Raw genomic sequence first — 21,785 nt, forward strand, 5'->3', positions numbered from 1 at the left:
TGCTTCATCTGGCCATGACTTCGGGTTTTGGGCCCTTTCGCTCTGCTGCAAACCTCGCAGAAGCCATTTTAGCGCTGCATGATCTGTCCTGACACGGAATCGCTGGACGTAGAGGTATTTGTGAAAATGTTGAATGCACTCTACCAATGCCAACGGCTCTCTCCGGGTAACGCAGTAGTTCCTCTCTGGTTTTCCAATTGAACGGCTGTAATATGCAACTACCTTCTCCTGTCCATCAACCAGTTGTGACAAAACGCCTCCTATAGCATATCCACTCGCATCTGTATCTAGAATAAATGTTGCTCCTGGAATCGGATATGCCAACATTGGGGCAGTGCACAAACGCTCCTTCAATATTTGGAAAGCCACCTCTTGTCCTTTTTCTATTCAAAAGCTTTATTTTTTCTTGTAAGCTCATGGAGACTGTGGGCTACGCTGGAAAAGTTTGATACAAATCGGCGGTAATATGTGCACAGCCCAAGGAAACTTCTCAATTCGTGCAGGTTCAGTGGTCTTGGCCAATCCTTTACTGCCTCTATCTTTTCATTCGCCGTACAGATGCCTTCTGTCGTTACCTTATGACCCAAATAATTTACTTCCTTTTTAAACAGCGAACACTTTTTGGGTGTTAGTTTCAGACCAGCACCAGCTATTCTTTTGAAAACCTCCTCCAAGTTCTTCAGATGTTCTGCGAAGTTCTTTCCCAATACGATGATGTCGTCTAGGTACACTAAGCATGTTTTCCAATGTAGTCCTTTCAGTACCTGATCCATTAGTCTTTCAAAAGTAGCTGGTGCATTACATAGTCCAAAAGGCATCACTGTACATTGCCAAAGACCATCACCGACACTGAAGGCTGTTTTCTCTTTGTCTTCCTCTTTCACTTCCACTTGCCAGTAGCCGCTTTTCAAGTCTAGTGTGGAAAACCATTTCGTACTATAGGGCGAGTCCAGAGTGTCGTCAATTCTTGGCAATGGGTAGCTATCCTTTTTAGTAACGTCGTTCAACTTTCGATAGTCCACGCAAAACCTCATTTTTCTATCCTTCTTCTTCACAAGCACCACAGGTGAGCTCCATCGACTAGCGGATGGTTCGATGACGTCACTGCCGCTCATTTCTTGTGCGATTTGACTCACAACTTCCCGCTTCGCCAGTGGAACACTACGAGGAGCTTGACGGATCGACCTCGCATCTCCAGTGTCACTTTGATGTTTCATAACGTTGGTGCGCCCTGGTTTGGAGCCGTCTTGGTCGAATATGTTCGCGTATTTTAGGAGCAGTTGTTTTGCCTTACTCTGATAGTCTTCCTCTAGTCCCTCCGTCCATGCCATGAAGTCATCTGAAAGATCAATATTGCTAGTTGAAACCTCCTCCTTGAGCTGTTCACAATTGATTATCACTTCATCCTCTTGGCATCTTCCCAAAATAGCTCCTCTGGTCAGTTTGAGTGGTGACTTGACCTCATTGAGTACTCTTACCACAATTTGTTTGTCCCACAATCTCCATCAACCTTTGCCCAGATGACTGCTTCGGATTTTGGTGGTATTTGCTGACTCTCTTCCACCAGCACTCGTTTACTGCTGTAGCCTCTCTCGTAGCCGAAATTAAGTGGCACATCCATCCATGTGTTATATCGCATCGTCTTGCTTTGCATATCGATCTTGATGCCTTGGTCGATTCAGAAATCCACTCCAATTATGATTTCATCAACAATTTCTGCCACTATAAAATTGTGTAGTACCATGAAGTTCCCAATTGCTACTTCACATGCTATTTCTCCAGTTACCTGGGTGTCCTCTCCCGTAGCTGTACGTAATCTTGCTCCAAGCAATGGTCTTATCTTCTTGTTGACTAAATCCGCTCGAATGATGGAATGAGATGCACCCGTATCTGCAGTCAGTAAACGTTCCTTTCCATCCACATGTCCTCCGACAGTAAGATTGCTTGACCTTCTTCCAATTTGCGAGATAGAGATTATGGGGCATTCAATTGAGGGAGCCAGCTGTCGCCCCTTGCGGCTGACTCGCTTTAGTTTAACGATTGGGTGGATTTGGAGATTTCACATCTCCTTCAGCTCTGCGTTTACGCCAACCACATTGCTGGAACTATTAGGATTGGTACTGCAATAACGTGCAATGTGCCCTGGCTTTCCACACTTAAAGCATTTGACTGCATCATTATTCTTCTGCTGCGTACCCTTTAATGCTTCCAAAATTGTGTCTACCCAGTCTGGCCTTTCCACTTCCACGCGATGAGATTTGTATGCGGGCTTACTCAAAAGCGACGCTGTTTCTTGAGTCAGTGCATGGGATACCGTTTCTGCGAATGTCGGTTTTGGGTTTGCATATGTCGCTCGCTTCGTTTCTACGTCCCGTATGCCATTTATAAAACTCTGGATTTTTACCCTCTCGGTGTACTCTACGGGTGCATCCGCATTTGCCAAATAAGCCAACCTTTCAACATCCGAAGCAACTCTTGCAAAGTCTCATTAGCTTTTTGGTAACGGTTTTGCAATTCTATTTGATATACCTGTTTCCCGTGTTCGCTTCCGTACCGTTCTTCTACAGCAGCCATCAACGCGTCATAACTGTTCCGTTCGTACTCTGCAATAATCTGTAAGATTTTGGCAGGTGGTCCTTTCAATGCTACGAAGAGTGCATCAACTTTATCTTCAGCATTCCAGTTGTTCACTGTTGCGGTCTTCTCAAATTGTAGCTTAAAGACCTGGAAAGGCACAGAACCGTCAAAGGATGGTGTTTTTACATGTGGATTACTCGTTGAAACTGCTGGGCGATTTAGTTGCAACTGCTCGATAAGTCCTCTCAAAGCATCCACTTCGGCCTCGATTTTTTCCTCAAACTGTGAAATTTTTGCATCCTGGTCCTCCAGCTTCGATGTTACCCTTATGTCCTGTGCCTCCAGCTGCGAGGATATGCGGGCCTCCAGTGCTTTCAACTGCTCAGCCAACTGAGATGTCATATATGTCTTTTGCTCTTCCAGTTGGGATGCCATATATGTTTTCTGTTCTTCCAGTTGAGTTTCCATCTTGAATGTTACTGTCGATGTTTTTGCAGATATTGCAGCTTATATCACGTTCCAGTCTGTGCTGGTAACTGCCTGCGATGTTTCGTTTTTCTCTTCCAGTTTTTGTTTTTATCTCGTCCCCATCAGGATGAAAGACATCATCGTCCACATTAATTCCTTCCGACTCCATAGCGTCTCGTAGCCGTGGTTGAGGTTCGATCTTATTGCCGGTTGTATTCAATCCACGGGCTTCCAACTCCTTTTTTCATTTGCTGGATCCTTAATTCACTTAACTTCGCCATGTCCTTGTTGTGCTCTGCAACTCTGGAATTTATTCAACAATTCTTCTTCTGACACCAATTGTAACGAATTTTCTGCAATCCCCCTTATTTGCAATCTTCTGCTAACGTTCGAATCACTCAACTGTTGAATAAATAACAGCACTATTCAGTAATGCAAAATGACACTGCTACTGCTCGACAGATGGAATGCTTAAATCAAACTGATTATCGCGCCTCTACTGTTGCTGCTTTTATACTGTGTGATTTTCTCGTTGCATCTTCGAGGCGCTTCCAGTATTTACTTAAGTACTGGTTTATAATTATAACTACAGATGCACGTGTGTAGCTCTCATATGCGCGTGTATTTGTGAGCGACACTTCCACAATTACAATTGCATTATTTTGGGAGCATCTCAGATAAGATATCTGCATGTGTTTGTGTGTTGCTTCTCCGCTGCATGTACGTACATATGTGTAGACATAATGATTAATTCCTTTATGTAGATACATAATGATTGATTTATGGATGTGCATACAAGTCACTCTTAGCATCGGCTTAGAGATGATAGGGCTTAGAGATGATAGTATCCCTTAGTGTTGCTAATATTCGTCACAATATATATATATATATAGACGCGACTTCACCCTAAGCACGCTTCCTCCAGAATTTTGAGCTGCTTTTTTACGGCCATAGTTTCTGTCTGGAAGACACTGCAACAATCTGGCAGTATGTGAGATCTACTTATTTCTGGATGGACAAAGTATACACTATAAAAGGTTTTTTCCCGCGTTGTCGGTTAACCCAATTCCAGATTCGCAGGCATGTAGCTGATTGTTGGTAGACACCCGTCGCTTCCATACGCCTTGAGTTTGACTGGAGCGAGTCTCAACTTGCATTTTCAACAGGGGTGGATCAGAATTTGGGGGGGGGGGGGGGGGTTAGAGACGTAGGTTCCACATTGTAATTAAAGAGATGGTTGTTGTCATGTGGGGACACATTGCAAGCAGGATATACGTTATGTATGTTGGGGTTGATTCTGGATAGGTAAGAGTTTAACCTGTTACATTGTCCAGATCGAAGTTGAGCTAGAGCGATGCGCGTCTCTATAAATAGAATGCTTTCCTTCTATGCGAGTTCCGGAAATTTATTTTTAAGGACAGGGTCCGCTGGCCAATTCCAGGCATAAAAATCCAAAGTTTTTTTGTGAATATCACTGAAGACCTGCTTGTGCTTTTCTTCCAGGTACGGCTATATTTTCATGGGCCGCATTTCCTCATAATGTTGGGGAGATGAATTCTTAAGCCCCTGGGAGGTAGTGCCTTTTCAATCAGAATGTCTGTTGGGATGCCCAGGTTTCTGGGTATTCAACAGAGTCTGTTTGTGAAGCATTTCATTTCTCCCCCTAATGGGGAGTACTCTCGCATATAAGAAGACAGCCCGTAGCGATTTTGAGAGAAGTTTTTTGGCAAAACGGTATTTGCTTTGTAAGTAGTAACGAGTGGCCAATTGTTTTGTAAGTGGTAATGAGTGTCTCTTTGTCTTTATCTCAAGTGCTGCCAGCAAGAGATTTGAGGATTTTATTACGGCTATGGATTCTAGGAACAATTGCGGTTGCATGTTAGCCAAAATGTAGATTCTGATCCAACGTCATACCAAGGAGTTTTGGATGTAGGACAGTCGGTTCGACGTGGATGTCCAATATGGTCGACATTTGCGATATCCATGTTGCAAATAAAGCGCCGATGATTTAGTCGGTGACAATGTCAAGTATCGCGAGGCGAGAAAACTGGAGAGATCAGGGAAATAGTTGTTTATTTTAACAATTGTTTTTGTTTTTATCGGCCTTGTGATAAATGATTCAAGGTTCGATTCGAGCTGAAGGGCAGAACAATAATTTTTTCAAATGATCATTATTGTTATTTTTTTTTTAATTTTCTATAATTGAAAAATTGTGTTTTGTTTTTGGAATAGGAAGTAGAAAATTTTTCAGACAACCTGCCATAGCTGCGCAGATAGATCCATTTCGAAAGGTGCTAAGCCTTCATCATCAGTACGCTTTAATAAAGGAATGCGAATATGTTTATAACGTTTTCAAGAAATAAATATGGCTCTGCTTTTTTTTGGCTGTCTACTTTTTTTTGGTTAGCTGGTTAAGATACCATGATGCGTAGATAATACACCCTGTTGTTTGGTGTGGGCGTTACACAAGGGCGTAAGAGGGGACGTGGGTATGCAGGCAGACTTAGAGACAGGATGTTAGGTTGACGCAGTGGGCAATTAACGGACGATATACCGAGTCATAGCGGAGCCCAAGGCTACGTACGCTACGTAGAAGTGGGAGGGCAGACTACAGCTTACCCCGACGGGCCTCTTCTTTATTTTCGCTTCCTTTTTTACGTTACCACCTTCCACAAGCATGGGCATGATTTACATACAATTTGTTTACGAGTACTGCAGGTGAGGCTGTCGGGGTAGTTTTTAAGGAGGCTCCCGCTGTGCTAATCATTGATACTCTGCATACCCTCTCAATTTTTTTGGTATACGTACTTTTTTGTGTGGCTGTCCACCAAACAAAAACGCCATAATGGAGTTTGGGTTTTTTGACAATTGCCCTATATACACAATGAGGGAGTTTGGGTGACACGTCCCACCCCTCATCCCAGCATCCTCTTGCATGCATAGAGTGCCGCGGAGAATTTCTTCGCTCTCTCTTTCACATGGAGTTTCCACGACAACTTACTATTTACTATAACTCCTAGATACTTTGTGCTATATTTTTTTTGCAGGGTTACCCCTCCAAGCTTAGGCTTAGTCCAATTGGGGATTAACCCGACAACAGATGCCCAGGCATGTACATCCCGAAGTGCCTGATCCACCAGAGAGCTGAGTGTGTTAGGTATCTGCCGCTAATGATGACAGAAACGTCATCTGCATATGCCGTAAGTTTGACTGGTCCTCCGTCGAACCGCCTAAGCAATTGGTTTATAACCAGCGTCCACAGCATTGGTGATAAAACCGCACCCTGTGGCGTTCCTCTGTTTACAGATTTCGTTACTTCGCACAGACCCCATTGCGATGTAATCATTCTGCACCTTAACATGGAGCCGATATAATTTTCTAAAGCTGGATGAACTTCTATCGAGTTGAGGCTGTAAATGATTGCTCCTTTCGGGACATTGTTGAAAGCTCCGGCAATGTCCAGAAAAACACTTAGGGCATATTCCTGGTATTCCAAGGCCTTCTCTTTATTCGTAACCACCCTACGCAATGCAGTATTGACTGACTTGCCTTTGGTGTAAGCATGTTGGGCTGAAGAGAATAATTCCTCGTTCATTTTTGATTTTATATACACATCTATTAATCTTTCTAAGGGTTTTATTAGAATGATGACTGGCTTTTCCCGCTTTCGGTATGAAGACTACTCGAGCCGTTCTCCAAGATTGCGGGACGTGGTTCAGTTTTATGCAACCCTCAAAGATTATTCTTAGCCATTCTATAATCGCTCCACCGGCCATCTGCAGCATAGCAGGGAATATCCCATCTGGACCCGGCGATTTTAACATAGCAAACGTTTTTATTGCCCATTCATGGTCTTTGTAACCAATCCTGGTACCTCTTACTCCGTATTAGGACGGTAGATGTGGTTACAGAACTCTTCCCATCGTCTCCTGATGGGAAGTATGTGATAAGTAGCGCCTCGAGAGACTCTTCACTACTGTGTGACCATTTCCCGTCACCCTTTTTATCAGTACCTGGACTACATATACTTTAGATAGCACTTTCCTCAGTCTGACGGTTTCGCTGAAGCATTCTATGTCGGTACAGAAATTCCTCCGTTAAACCCGCTTTGACCTGTTGATTTCACGTTTATAGATCCTCAACAGATCTCTGTATTCGTGCCAGCACTCTTCGCTTTCTGCAACTTTTGCGTGCTAAAAAATCTTTTTTACCTGCCCTCTAAGAAGACCCAGCTCCTTACTCCACCATGGTGGCCTTGCTTTACCCTTGAATCTTCTCAGAGGATAAGCTCTCTTCTATGCAGTTGTCAGCGCCTTTGATAAGAAGTTGTTGCACTCCTCTATGGTGGCAATGTCTTTAGGCTGCCCCAGTCTTCCTGATAAATCTTTCTGAAATTTGTACCAGTCCGTTGCCCTAGGGTTTCTAAAGGGTTTATCCTTCTCTACCCTCTTTAGGGGGATTATGAAGCTGATATATGCATGGTCTGAGAATGATGGCCTGTCAAGGGCCCTTCATTCGTACCCCGATAAATCATGTTCAGAACTGTGATATCAAACACACGGCTTGACGTAGGACCAGCATATGTAGGCACCCTACCCCTTTTGGGCACCTGTAGACTACTCTGTAGTATGTAACAAAAAAGGGACTCACCTCTATCATTAGTATCGTCCCCTCCCCATACGCTGTGATGCGTATTCGCATTCGAGCCTATGAAAAGCTGTCCTCGGTACCCTTCTTGATCCGCCAGCCTTTTGAACTCCTCTGGTGGGGCTTCCACGTCATGGGCCATGTAGTAGGATGCCAGGATAAGGGAAGGTTCTTTCTTTCCCTCTATTGCGACAACCACTAGGTCTGCGGTGCTGAAGTTAGATAGCATGCACGAGTATAGGTGTTTCCTTACCATGACTGCAGCTCTAGCCCTGCTTACCGTCTTTGCGTAATAAACGCTGAATCCCCGAGCGCTGAGTCCAGAAACTTTAAATATGCCATACAAATACTACTTTTTTGCTTGAGTCTAAGGATAAATTTAAACAAAATAAATTGATAACATTAAAACATGAAAACTTTCTGCGCATGAGCGTTTGTTTGCAAAATATCAGCCTCATCCGATGTTGCTACTCTGCTTCATAGTACAGGTTTACAAGTATGATATGTATGAGAAGGAAACAATTCCTTCCTCTTTCTAACACACTGCCGTTTAACACTTCGGTCAGTGTCAAACTATTGTGGAACTCAGTGGAACCTGCGTGGAATATGCGTTTGACACTGAACGAAGTGTCAAAATTACCGGGGTTGCTGTCGTGCAGGGACGCATGGAAACAAAAAAAGGAGCGGAATATCACATATGGGTTGCTGTGATGGTAGATTGTTTTGAACGAATTTAGTTGAAAACGTAGTGCACATACATATATGGGTCCTACAGAAAATTATACAAAAGTCTTGAATAGGGGTATCCGAGGACACGTAGTTTTTCCAGTATTAAGAATACAAACACGGGTGCTAAGTTTTTCTACCCGTTCAAAAGTTCTCCGCAAAAAACTATTTTAAACCAAGGTCTAGTACAATAACCCGTCCAAAAATGTGGAAAGAGAAATGAAGAGACGCGTTTTGTCATGTTATCAATAGTCCAAAGGCGAAAAAGTATTCGATTTATTGGAACCGAGGCAAAACCGCATCTATTAATACCTCCCCCGACGGTTTTGGTCGTGTTTTAGCAATCGTCCCCGGTAATAAAGTATCACAATTTGTTAATTAAAATTGTCCAAAACATATGGATTTAAAGAGATATGTAATTAAGTGCTCGTTTGAAGGTAAATAAGGATATTTCTTTGTATTACAATAAAAATTTTACGCAGTTTTCGTTAGCAGCTACTACACTTTTCTTGGACCTAAGAAGTATATCAGTGTCAAATAACATCCACAAAAAATACGAACAAGAACAAGCATTTTATCAGGTGAGCGTGGCTGCCCTGCAAAAATCGTGTGACCAAAAACGCACACAGCCACACGAATTTTTGACAGGGGTGACGATTTGGAATGAAAAATTCTGTAAATGAAATAGCCTGTTGACAATTTTAGCTTTGCCACAATGCACCTACTATATTCATACCTACTATATCACCTACTATATTCATTGGTATTGTGAAATATGTAGTTTTTGCGTGGAAAAAATTTTCAGCGAGTCCGCCATTTTCCGCGAATTGAGCTGCAGCCTGTGCTAATTTTCATTTCATTTATTTCAGTCAATGGTACAAAACCTTGCAGACTAGACATACAAAATTTCTAAAGATAAAACTTAATAACACTTAAAAATAATTTGATTGCAAATTAGCCAAAAATATGGATCTGGACTGAGCAAAATCTAGATTGAGAGTTATGAAAATTCGATTGAATCCTGCAAGCGACCTTGTAATGGGTGCGTACAATAAATAGTTAGATCTAAGCGTTTTAACGTGAAACGGAACTTTAGTACGTAGGACTCTTGGGGCACATTAAAGACAATTTGCTCAAGAAGGTTAGGACAATTTATCATGCCAGAAATTATATCATAAACAAACATGAGAGAGTGTATTGTGCGCCTCGACTTAAGCGATTTAAGGTTAATTAATAGGCAGCGGGCCTCATACGATGGGGATGGCTCAACAAAATGAAGAGGTTGAAGAGAAAGCCGGGTAAATCGGCGTTGAATTGTTTCGATCCTGTCGGAGTGTAAAGCATAAATAGGGTTCCAGATTACTGAGGCATACTCTAACTTAGATCTTACAAGGCAATTATAAAGTGATTTTCTAGTGTATGGATCTTTAAAATCACGCGCATAACGACGCAAGAAGCCCAAGTTAGAATTTGCCTTAGGTACAATATGATTGATGTGATTGACAAAGGTGAACCCTGAGTCAAAAACCACACCTAAATCCCGATTCCCACTTCTCGTACTACTCATTTTAATAACTTCTTTACTATCGTTTCTTGTAAAGTCTTCAATAAGATACCTGCGACTATGCGTGTCATTAGGAATTTGCGAGAATTTTTAAAAAATGTTAAATCATTTTTATTAGAGCTGTCAAACGACGAGATCAAAACTTTGCTGAACCCTGTCACTTAGTGAACTGAAACCAAAATTGTTATTTTTAATGCTTTATTATTTTCATTATTTAACTCATTGAACTTATGGATTATCTTTACCTTCACCCCACACATATCGTACATGTTCATGATTCTTAATTTGTGAAGGCATTCAACACCAAAATTGCATACTATTTTACTGAATGCCTTAACTTTCTTTCATTTATTAATAATTTTTTAAGTTAAGTTTCTATTGTATACATATATGTAAAAAACTTATTGAAAGAATGAATAAATCTAATCTAATCTAATCTAATCTAATCATGTACATTAGATAGAGGGGTATTAGAAATAGTGTAAGTAGTGGCAATTGGATTAACAATTTTGACAAAAGTCATTTGGAAGCATTTCTTTGTGTTGAGCGACAGTTTATTTCTCATACTCCATTCAGATAGCTTATTTAGATCGCTTTGCAATGATAATGTATCTGACAAGCAGGTTATTTCATTAAAAAATTTTAAATCATCCGCATATAGTAAGAATTTTGAAGTACTAAAACAAGTTTTAATATCATTAATAAAAAGTAGAAATAGCAATGGGCCAAGAATACTACACTGAGGCACACCAGAAGTGGCCACGTAGGGGTACGATTTAGTATGACTAATTTCAACATATGAGACTCGATTAGACAGGTAAGAGTTTAACCAAGAAAGAAGAGTTGAATGGAATCCAAACTCTTCTAACTTCAATAAGAGAATGCTATGTACAACGGTATCGAAAGCTTTCGAAAAGTCTGTATAAACAACATCGACTTGATGACGATATTTAAAGGCTGAGATGCAATATTGGGAAAATTCAGCAAGGTTTGTAACTGTGGAGCGACCGCAGACAAACCCATGCTGATGCGGATCAATTATTTCTTTTACAAAGAAATACAATTTATCTTTCACCACCTTTTCAAAAAGTTTAGAGCAGGTGGTTGTTTTAGAAATAGGCCTAAAGTTTCGTACATCATTTTTGTTACCAGATTTGAACATCGGAGAGACTGATGCAACTTTCCACCGATCAATAAAATCACCTTTGGCAAGGGAAAGATTAAAAATATGCTTTAAAGGCACACTGAGAGGGAACTGCACTTTTTTAGTAAAAATGGGGGAAAACCATCCAAATCTGTTTTTGTTGAGGGCTGTAAAAAAGAAATGCTGTTCATAATATCAAGCTTAGATACCGCCAAAGTCCCAAGGTCAAGATAACTTGGAGAACAACTGGTATTTGAGGCACTTCCACTGTTATGGACAAAATTTGAACTAAAAAAATCGGCAAATAAATTAGCGGTATCAGATAAACACTGAGAATGCTTTTCATCGAAAGTCACACAGGTGGGAATGCTTATCATCGAAAGTCACACAGGTGGGAATGTTTGTAACCTTTGTTTGAACGTACGAAGTTCCAAAAAGATTTCGGGTTGGATTTAAGTTCAACTTCATACCGAGCGATGTATTGATTGTATAGCTCTTTATCAAGAGCATTAAACTCTCTTGAAAGTCTACAATACTCATCTTTAAAATTACAGTTCCAGTAGATTTGTGCAGGTTAAAATATTTGTTTCGCTTATTTTTAAGCCTTTTTAGGTTTTTTGTATACCAGGGGAGTTTTTGTACGGGTACGATGCTGCAAACTACTTCTAAAACGTTGATAAGAAAAATATCATAACATTCAGCGACTGATTTCGAATTGAAGAGACTTTCCCAGTTTACATTCAAAACCCTATCATTCACTTGGTCAAAGTTAACTCCTCTAAAGTCATAAGTACGCGGTTCATTGAGAGAAACTGGACTAAAATTTAGCACTTCTAGAGTTATTGAGAGAGGAACATGGTGCATGTCCGAGCTACAGAGTGGAAATTCACACTCATCTAAATTGAAACTTAGGTCCTCGTCAACAAAACCAAGGTCTAAAATATTATTCAGCCGGTTAGGCAGATAATTAATTTGGATAAGATTGACACTAAATAAGCTATCAAGAATTTTTGTCTAAGAAGTTAGACCAAATAATTTTATTAAGGTTAAAGTCGCCAAGAATACAGAAATGGCTTTCTAAATTCCTTTCACAGATGTTAAAAATATTATCTACATGTGAATTATATAAAGATTCATCACTATTAGGTGGAATATATGAAACACAGAAAAATACTTTACCAAAGTCGCCAAAAATGCAAACACATAATTGATCCAGTAAGGAATCATTATTATAAAGTTGAATCATAGAAGAACGCAAAGTGCGTCTTATCGCTATTAAAACACCACCACCTTTGAATAAGCCCGTTTTATCGGAATCACGATCCTTACGATAAGTCTCAAACAAAAGTGGATCAAAAAATTCATTATTAAGCCATGTTTCCACAAGTACGAAGACATCAAACTCACACCGTGACGTTGCTAGAAAAATGTCCTTCGCATGCCAGAAATATTTTGGAAAAATATATTTAATTTATTCACCGCACAGGATGAAGAATAGTTATTTATCTTTATAACATTATCTGAGTTAGTAGAACGACAGCTATTCTTTTTGTCGTAAACGAAATCTACTAACATTAATTCCCACCGGCCACAGACTCTCATCTAAGAGTTTACTCAGATAATCCTCAGAGACACCTAACTTAAAATTAACACTACGCAAATTCTCAAGAGAGACATCTTTTTTGACAAGCAAAGAACAATTGAGATGATATCTAGGAATCTCAAATTTATTTACTACAAAATCAATAATATTATCGACAGTAACTGAAGGTTTAAATGCCGATAAATGCAGCCACTCCTTTTTATTTTTGATGACAACAGAAAGTTCAGTTGACGTGGAATTACTCCCAGTTAAAATATGCTTAGCTTTGACATGTTTCTTTTTATGTGATGTTGTTTGTTTTGAATACTCAGCAAAACGGCGACTACCATTATCAACAGCAGCAGAAGAATCGAAAAAAGCATCGCCTGCTTGATTGTCAGCTTCAGGGACAGCAGGAGAAACAACAGCTTGAGCAGCAGCAGAAGAGCTTAACAAAGTAGCACTCGAAAGAGTATCAGCGCCAACATTGTTCTCCTCAGTGGCAGAGCTAGCTTGACTAGCACTCAAAGGTGATGTGATTTGATTGTTTGTGTTATCAGCCGACTCAGTGGCCAACTCAGCACCATTTAATTTTATAGCAACACTTTTTGAGAGCGTAGATTGTATGGAATGCTGGTAGACTTTTCAGGTGGATTGCACTGAGACGAGTTAGTTACGGTTTTGTTATTGTGTGAAAAATCGTCGAATTTACTCTTTAGAGAGTTAATTTCTTTAGTTAAGTTTGATATCATAGCAAAGAGATTCACTGAGATGTTTAAACAGTTATTGCAGATAAAAAAATCGCGGGTTCGAATCGAGCTCAAGGCCTAACAATAATTTTTTATCATTATTATTGTTATGATAAATTTTTTCTTAATTGAAAAAATTTTTAAATTAGAATAGAAGAAAGAAAAAATTTAGACAACTGCCAAAGCTCGTTGTATAGATCCATTTCGGGAACTGCTAAATTCCTTCATCGGCAACGTTTAGGCGCCGCTGCTATTACCATTCAGCCATCACAGCGGTTTTTTGTTTGTCTTCATTAATCCTACTTCTATTCTGGTTCGTGCCAATTGATATTCACAACACTGCGACATCTGTTGCAGAATGGCTGTGAAAATTGGACTTGTTTGTTGGCAATGCTGCCATAGTGTCATATTTTATTGACACTTTTTCCCCGTGCTCTGGGATGTATTAACAATTTTTGTTGTTATATCGGCCTACTGATTTTAAGATCGCAGGTTCGAATCGAGCTCAAGGCCTAACAATAATTTTTTATCATTATTATTGTTATGATAAATTTTTTCTTAATTGAAAAAATTTTTAAATTAGAATAGAAGAAAGAAAAAATTTAGACAACTGCCAAAGCTCGTTGTATAGATCCATTTCGGGAACTGCTAAATTCCTTCATCGGCAACGTTTAGGCGCCGCTGCTATAACCATTCAGCCATCACAGCGGTTTTTTGTTTGTCTTCATTAATCCTACTTCTATTCTGGTGCGTGCCAATTGATATTCACAACACTGCGACATCTGTTGCAGAATGGCTGTGAAAATTGGACTTGTTTGTTGGCAATGCTGCCATAGTGTCATATTTTATTGACACTTTTTCCCCGTGCTCTGGGATGTATTAACAATTTTTGTTGTTATATCGGCCTACTGATTTCAAGATCGCGGGTTCGAATCGAGCTCAAGGCCTAACAATAATTTTTTATCATTATTATTGTTATGATAAATTTTTTCTTAATTGAAAAAATTTTTAAATTAGAATAGAAGAAAGAAAAAATTTAGACAACTGCCAAAGCTCGTTGTATAGATCCATTTCGGGAACTGCTAAATTCCTTCATCGGCAACGTTTAGGCGCCGCTGCTATAACCATTCAGCCATCACAGCGGTTTTTTGTTTGTCTTCATTAATCCTACTTCTATCCTGGTTCGTGCCAATTGATATTCACAACACTGCGACATCTGTTGCAGAATGGCTGTGAAAATTGGACTTGTTTGTTGGCAATGCTGCCATAGTGTCATATTTTATTGACACTTTTTCCCCGTGCTCTGGGATGTATTAACAATTTTTGTTGTTATATCGGCCTACTGATTTTAAGATCGCGGGTTCGAATCGAGCTCAAGGCCTAACAATAATTTTTTATCATTATTATTGTTATGATAAATTTTTTCTTAATTGAAAAAATTTTTAAATTAGAATAGAAGAAAGAAAAAATTTAGACAACTGCCAAAGCTCGTTGTATAGATCCATTTCGGGAACTGCTAAATTCCTTCATCGGCAACGTTTAGGCGCCGCTGCTATAACCATTCAGCCATCACAGCGGTTTTTTGTTTGTCTTCATTAATCCTACTTCTATTCTGGTTCGTGCCAATTGATATTCACAACACTGCGACATCTGTTGCAGAATGGCTGTGAAAATTGGACTTGTTTGTTGGCAATGCTGCCATAGTGTCATATTTTATTGACACTTTTTCCCCGTGCTCTGGGATGTATTAACAATTTTTGTTGTTATATCGGCCTACTGATTTTAAGATCGCGGGTTCGAATCGAGCTCAAGGCCTAACAATAATTTTTTATCATTATTATTGTTATGATAAATTTTTTCTTAATTGAAAAAATTTTTTAATTAGAATAGAAGAAAGAAAAAATTTAGACAACTGCCAAAGCTCGTTGTATAGATCCATTTCGGGAACTGCTAAATTCCTTCATCGGCAACGTTTAGGCGCCGCTGCTATAACCATTCAGCCATCACAGCGGTTTTTTGTTTGTCTTCATTAATCCTACTTCTATTCTGGTTCGTGCCAATTGATATTCACAACACTGCGACATCTGTTGCAGAATGGCTGTGAAAATTGGACTTGTTTGTTGGCAATGCTGCCATAGTGTCATATTTTATTGTCACTTTTTCCCCGTGCTCTGGGATGTATTAACAATTTTTGTTGTTATATCGGCCTACTGATTTTAAGATCGCGGGTTCGAATCGAGCTCAAGGCCTAACAATAATTTTTTATCATTATTATTGTTATGATAAATTTTTTCTTAATTGAAAAAATTTTTAAATTAGAATAGAAGAAAGAAAAAATTTAGACAACTGCCAAAGCTCGTTGTATAGATCCATTTCGGGAACTGCTAAATTCCTTCATCGGCAACGTTTAGGCGCCGCTGCTATAACCATTCAGCCATCACAGCGGTTTTTTGTTTGTCTTCATTAATCCTACTTCTATTCTGGTTCGTGCCAATTGATATTCACAACACTGCGACATCTGTTGCAGAATGGCTGTGAAAATTGGACTTGTTTGTTGGCAATGCTGCCATAGTGTCATATTTTATTGACACTTTTTCCCCGTGCTCTGGGATGTATTAACAATTTTTGTTGTTATATCGGCCTACTGATTTTAAGATCGCGGGTTCGAATCGAGCTCAAGGCCTAACAATAATTTTTTATCATTATTATTGTTATGATAAATTTTTTCTTAATTGATTTTTTCTAATTGATTTTTTCTTAATTGCCAACAAACAAGTCCAATTTTCACAGCCATTCTGCAACAGATGTCGCAGTGTTGTGAATATCAATTGGCACGAACCAGAATAGAAGTAGGATTAATGAAGACAAACAAAAAACCGCTGTGATGGCTGAATGGTTATAGCAGCGGCGCCTAAACGTTGCCGATCAAGGAATTTAGCAGTTCCCGAAATGGATCTATACAACGAGCTTTGGCAGTTGTCTAAATTTTTTCTTTCTTCTATTCTAATTAAAAAATTTTTTCAATTAAGAAAAAATTTATCATAACAATAATAATGATAAAAAATTATTGTTAGGCCTTGAGCTCGATTCGAACCCGCGATCTTAAAATCAGTAGGCCGATATAACAACAAAAATTGTTAATACATCCCAGAGCACGGGGAAAAAGTGTCAATAAAATATGACACTATGGCAGCATTGCCAACAAACAAGTCCAATTTTCACAGCCATTCTGCAACAGATGTCGCAGTGTTGTGAATATCAATTGGCACGAACCAGAATAGAAGTAGGATTAATGAAGACAAACAAAAAACCGCTGTGATGGCTGAATGGTTATAGCAGCGGCGCCTAAACGTTGCCGATGAAGGAATTTAGCAGTTCGCGAAATGGATCTATACAACGAGCTTTGGCAGTTGTCTAAATTTTTTCTTTCTTCTATTCTAATTTAAAAATTTTTTCAATTAAGAAAAAATTTATCATAACAATAATAATGATAAAAAATTATTGTTAGGCCTTGAGCTCGATTCGTACCCGCGATCTTAAAATCAGTAGGCCGATATAACAACAAAAATTGTTAATACATCCCAGAGCACGGGGAAAAAGTGTCAATAAAATATGACACTATGGCAGCATTGCCAACAAACAAGTCCAATTTTCACAGCCATTCTGCAACAGATGTCGCAGTGTTGTGAATATCAATTGGCACGAACCAGAATAGAAGTAGGATTAATGAAGACAAACAAAAAACCGCTGTGATGGCTGAATGGTTATAGCAGCGGCGCCTAAACGTTGCCGATGAAGGAATTTAGCAGTTCCCGAAATGGATCTATACAACGAGCTTTGGCAGTTGTCTAAATTTTTTCTTTCTTCTATTCTAATTTAAAAATTTTTTCAATTAAGAAAAAATTTATCATAACAATAATAATGATAAAAAATTATTGTTAGGCCTTGAGCTCGATTCGAACCCGCGATCTTAAAATCAGTAGGCCGATATAACAACAAAAATTGTTAGATAAAAAAAATGTTTTTGCAATTAATATATATTTCAGAATAATCATCAAATTCAACTTTAACACAATAATTATGAAACTTAGAGTCACATAATTTACAGGTAACACAGGTACCGACTTTAATGCGAGTAGAAAAGTCCAAGCAAGTTATTGTTTGATGCGAAGACATAATGAAAATTGCTTCGAAAAGCGGAGCGAAAATTAATACGTGCGCGCACGACAGTTGGCACAGTTATAATTTTGGAGCATTAAATTAAAATAACTTAGCGATGTTGGATGTAAGTGTTTGGAAAGTGAATTTAATATGTATTTATGCTTGTAGTTGTACAATATTACAAATTTTAATATTTTTCCAGAAAACAATTGTTGCACTTCGTGCACGTCTCCAACAAATGGAATCAACAACACAATACGCTTCGTTGCCTGGAAATCGAGCACAAATGGAAAAAAGTAACCAACTCCAAGAAACCACCAACGGACATGCCTGTAGAAAAGTGGTTAACGAAATCTTACAGCGTAAGGAACAACGTAAAGCTCACCGACAAGAATTAGCAAAAAGACATGCTGCAGCGGCTCAAGAACGTATGGGTATTATTTCTTTATTGGCCCACAATGATAAAGGTATCTATACATTTGGCTTAAACGACAATGACTGGGATGCGTATAAATCAATAAATAAGGATAACGAAAGCGGCAGTAAAAGTGATAATGATAAGCTACTTGAATATGAAAACATTTAACATCAATATGATCCATCTTTTAAGCTACAAAGCTCGACTCAAAGCCGAAAACTATCAAGTGAATACATCAAAGATTTATTTGTTTGTAATTTGCTTTGAAGTGCTCTTTTCTTTATATTCAGTAAAGCGTATCACCAAAAACACGTTCAAAATGTGGCCCCCGGGTTTGAATACATAAAACTATTTGTATTAATACAAAATTATTATTTACAGGATATTGTAAAAATTCAAGAATCTGTTCATTGCTTCGAAACGTCGGTAATTCTATACGACAGCATGACACTCTTAATACACCTCCAAACATATCGAGAGGAGTATCAAAAGACGCGTTTTGGTGACAGGTTCGCGAACCCGAAAACCGAAAACAAAAATTTTGAGTCGTTCAAAAGATATAGACGAAAAACCGAAATATTACCCCGGATCCCTCCGAAACCGGGGCTGCGATCCATGGTATTATTGCGCAGAACAATGTTTTGCGTTGACTGCCTTCGGTCGCGCTTATAAAAATTACCCTGGCCGATCCACCAAAATCCCTTTGAACACAAATTTTTTCCTCTTTACAAACCATTACAACCACCTGAATAGTTGCACTTTCTTTTGTAAATATCTCTCCAGATACGTAAAATTTTTTATTTCCGTTTTCGGATTCGCGGTTCTGATTTCAAAGCGTGACTTTTGACACCCCTCCCTTTTGGATGTGAATTAAGAGTGTCATGCTGTCGTATAGAATTACCGAAATGGCCTTTAGCTTTTGACAAAGCGAATTATGGAGGTGTAGAAGGAGCTGTCCTAATACATTATAGAATATATGCTATTTATTTCTACCCTTTCCTGGGTCGATCATCAAACCCTGAAAATAACTCTTTATCATCACTTTTTAGAATCTTTTTTGAATAACTTTGCTAATTAAATTTTAAGTTTTCATAAAATGGAACAAAAAGAATAATCAAATTTCTTGTTTAACGAATCAAATTTGTTAGAGAACAGCGGTGGTAAATTTTTATATGTTTGGATAAAATAAACAATAGTTAATACCCTTTCGGTAAGTCTTTTAAATTAATCTGCTCTAACTCGCGCCGCCCGAACTTTAAAGTAATTCAATAATGTACCTAAGTTAGCCCAATAAATAAAACGATGTTAAACATATATTTATTTTTCCTCTTTTCTTCATCCACAAATTCAAGGAGCGGCTTATCCATGAATCCATTGAAGCAACCGGTTCCCACTGCTCCGCAACCCAATACACCATATACAAATGCTAACCTACCAGGTGCTCCTCCATATAATGCTACTCAGCAAAATGCTTTACCATTATCCAATAGACCATGAACTGGCATGCAAGCGCAACAAGCAACAACAGCAACCGAACAATAACTTTATAGCTGGCCAATATGGTGAAACAGCTAAGCCGCCGCCTCAAGCCAATGCGCCAACTTCCATGGATTCGCCATCGCTTCCAGCAACGACACCGCCAGGGAAAGCTGTACCTGGTGGTCCCAATCAGATGACTATAAATAGGGCAAATATACCTGGCTTGCCTCATATTTTGTGTTTAATAAATTTTGTTATTTTTCTAGACTGGTTCAGCTACACCACCAACATGAATTACAGGCGGTGTTACAGCTCCATACCAGCAAACAGGTTAATATAAAATGCCAATGCAATCGGGTCCAATGCCACGACAGTTTAGTCTAATGCAGTCACAATCCGGTCAAATGCCACCACAACTCCCTATGCACCAGCCATTTGGTGGCCATGAGCAACATGGTCCTCCAGGTATGCCGCCCGCATCTACTTGACCAGGTGGGGCATTGACACCACATCCAGTTATAGCAAGGTACCACAACAGCAACCGGGTTATGGAATGCCACGATAGCAGCAGCAACAACCTCCCCAGGCTGGCTATCTGTCAATACCACAAAATCCGGGCTATCCACCACAACCTCAACATCCAGGTTATCCTCTACAACAACCAGGTGCACCACGTGGTTACATGGGTCAAATGATGCCACCCAGACAACCTGGACAGACGCTAATGCTCAGTCAACCACCCAAGCCGAGTCAACCCCCAATACCCGGACACGTCCGGACGTCCTGGTTATAATGTATGCTAATACAACTAATAATTTACAAATTTGCTGATGATTATTTTTGTTTTATTTTTTTAGCAACCACCTGCACCTGCTACTGGTAAATATCAACAGCCGCAACAGTATGATCAAGCCCAACGCCGTTTAGATCCCGATCAGATGCCAAATCCGATAAGCGTATGAGGTGGGTTTTGTCTAAGGCTGGGGTAACACTCAGTCAATCCAGAGTCGAGTAAAGGTCCCACAAACCCCTACTGAATAAATACACGATATTTATGTGTTACGAACGCACGCACATACGGCTGGGGATATTAGGCGGACAGCAGCTTTCCGTACAAAGATGGAGGCGGTGGCTAATAGGCGTAGTAGTAGCGGAGAGGTCGGTACGGTGGTTTAGCGGCGGTGCAGTAGCGGGCGGGATGGTACGGTTGTCCGGGAGCAGCGGCGGGATCAGCGCGGCGGCCGGACGGCGGACAGTATTAGCGGACGGATTGGTACAGTAGTATGAGCGCAGTGGCTGGACGGCGGACAGTATTAGCGGACGGATGGGTGTAGCGGTATAGACGAAGTGACGGCACCAGCGAACTGGATGAACGGTGATGCAGCGGCTTAACGGCGGTAGGATGGCGAGCGGCCAACGATCGTTGTAGCAGCGACGTGACGGGTGCAGCGGCTTAACGGCGGTAGGATGGCGAGCGGCCAACGATCGTTGTAGCAGCGACGTGACGGGTGCAGCGGCTTAACGGCGGTAGGATGGCGAACGGCCAACGGTCGTCGTAGCAGCGGTGGCACTAGAGGGGCGACGGTGCGATGGCAGCGGCGGTGGGCTACGGAGCGCGTACCAGGGCAGAGAGAGAGAGAGAGAGGGAAAATAGGCCGGCGACGGGGTTTACCTGGACAGCGGCTGCGTGTTCCGGGCGGGGTCGGATAGGCGTACCAACGGGCTGGTATTGGTCGGTCGGCTGCAACGGGATCTCTAGTCGTTCTTCTTCGGCAGCTGTGGTAGTCGCGGGGTCAGTCACCTGCGGAAGAGACTGCGAGGACTCGTTAGTGCTGGTTTCACCGCTGGACACCCCCGCCTCCCTACTTGCACACTAGTAGAAGGTGCGTAAGGGGGGCGGGGTTGTACCAGCCGATACTCCGTGGGTCGACCCGTGGGCGGAGGGGAAGTGCACCTTAACGGCACAGCGGTAGCCCCTGTGCGCACGCATCGGCTCACGGCCGAAACCAGTGCTGAGGGGAAGGGGTCGAATGTCATGAAGGCGTCGGGCCGTTCAACGCCTAGGAGGGGGCGGGGGGCAAAGTAGCACAAGGCATCCTCCCCGTCGTCCTTACCTAAGTGAAGGGTGACCCGCGCCATGACAGCGCCCCCTCCACTCAGCCAGCCTAAGCTAGAACTGAGGGGGAGGGGTTAAATGGCCATGAAGGCGTCGGGCCACTCAACACCTAGGAGTGCGCGGGGGGCAAAGTAGCACAAGGCATCCTCCCCGT

The 21,785-nt window shown here is 40.6% G+C and overlaps 2 protein-coding genes across 4 annotated transcripts in view; one reads left to right on the plus strand and one right to left on the minus strand.

Annotated features, from left to right (window-relative positions):
* Positions 1–21,785, minus strand: part of Dscam4 (Down syndrome cell adhesion molecule 4) — a 2,049,237-nt gene that overhangs the window by 530,442 nt on the left and 1,497,010 nt on the right.
* LOC137234019 (actin-related protein 5-like) lies at positions 10,528–21,493 on the plus strand. 3 transcript variants are annotated; one of them, XR_010947652.1, is made up of 5 exons: positions 10,528–10,642; positions 17,566–17,742; positions 17,821–18,262; positions 19,389–20,309; positions 20,373–21,493. XR_010947652.1 is itself a non-coding variant. In XM_067757665.1 (3 exons), the coding sequence occupies exons 2-3, from the start codon at positions 17,734–17,736 to the stop codon at positions 18,202–18,204; spliced, it is 393 nt and encodes a 130-aa protein (XP_067613766.1). In that variant the 5' UTR covers positions 10,528–10,642; positions 17,566–17,733; the 3' UTR covers positions 18,205–19,243. The 3 variants fall into 3 exon arrangements, 1 of the variants encoding a protein (XP_067613766.1); XR_010947653.1 differs by having other exon boundaries at positions 17,821–18,085; XM_067757665.1 differs by lacking the exons at positions 19,389–20,309; positions 20,373–21,493 and having other exon boundaries at positions 17,821–19,243.

Source organism: Eurosta solidaginis, chromosome 5, assembly GCF_040869045.1.
Source record: "Eurosta solidaginis isolate ZX-2024a chromosome 5, ASM4086904v1, whole genome shotgun sequence".
NCBI lineage: Eukaryota > Metazoa > Arthropoda > Insecta > Diptera > Tephritidae > Eurosta > Eurosta solidaginis.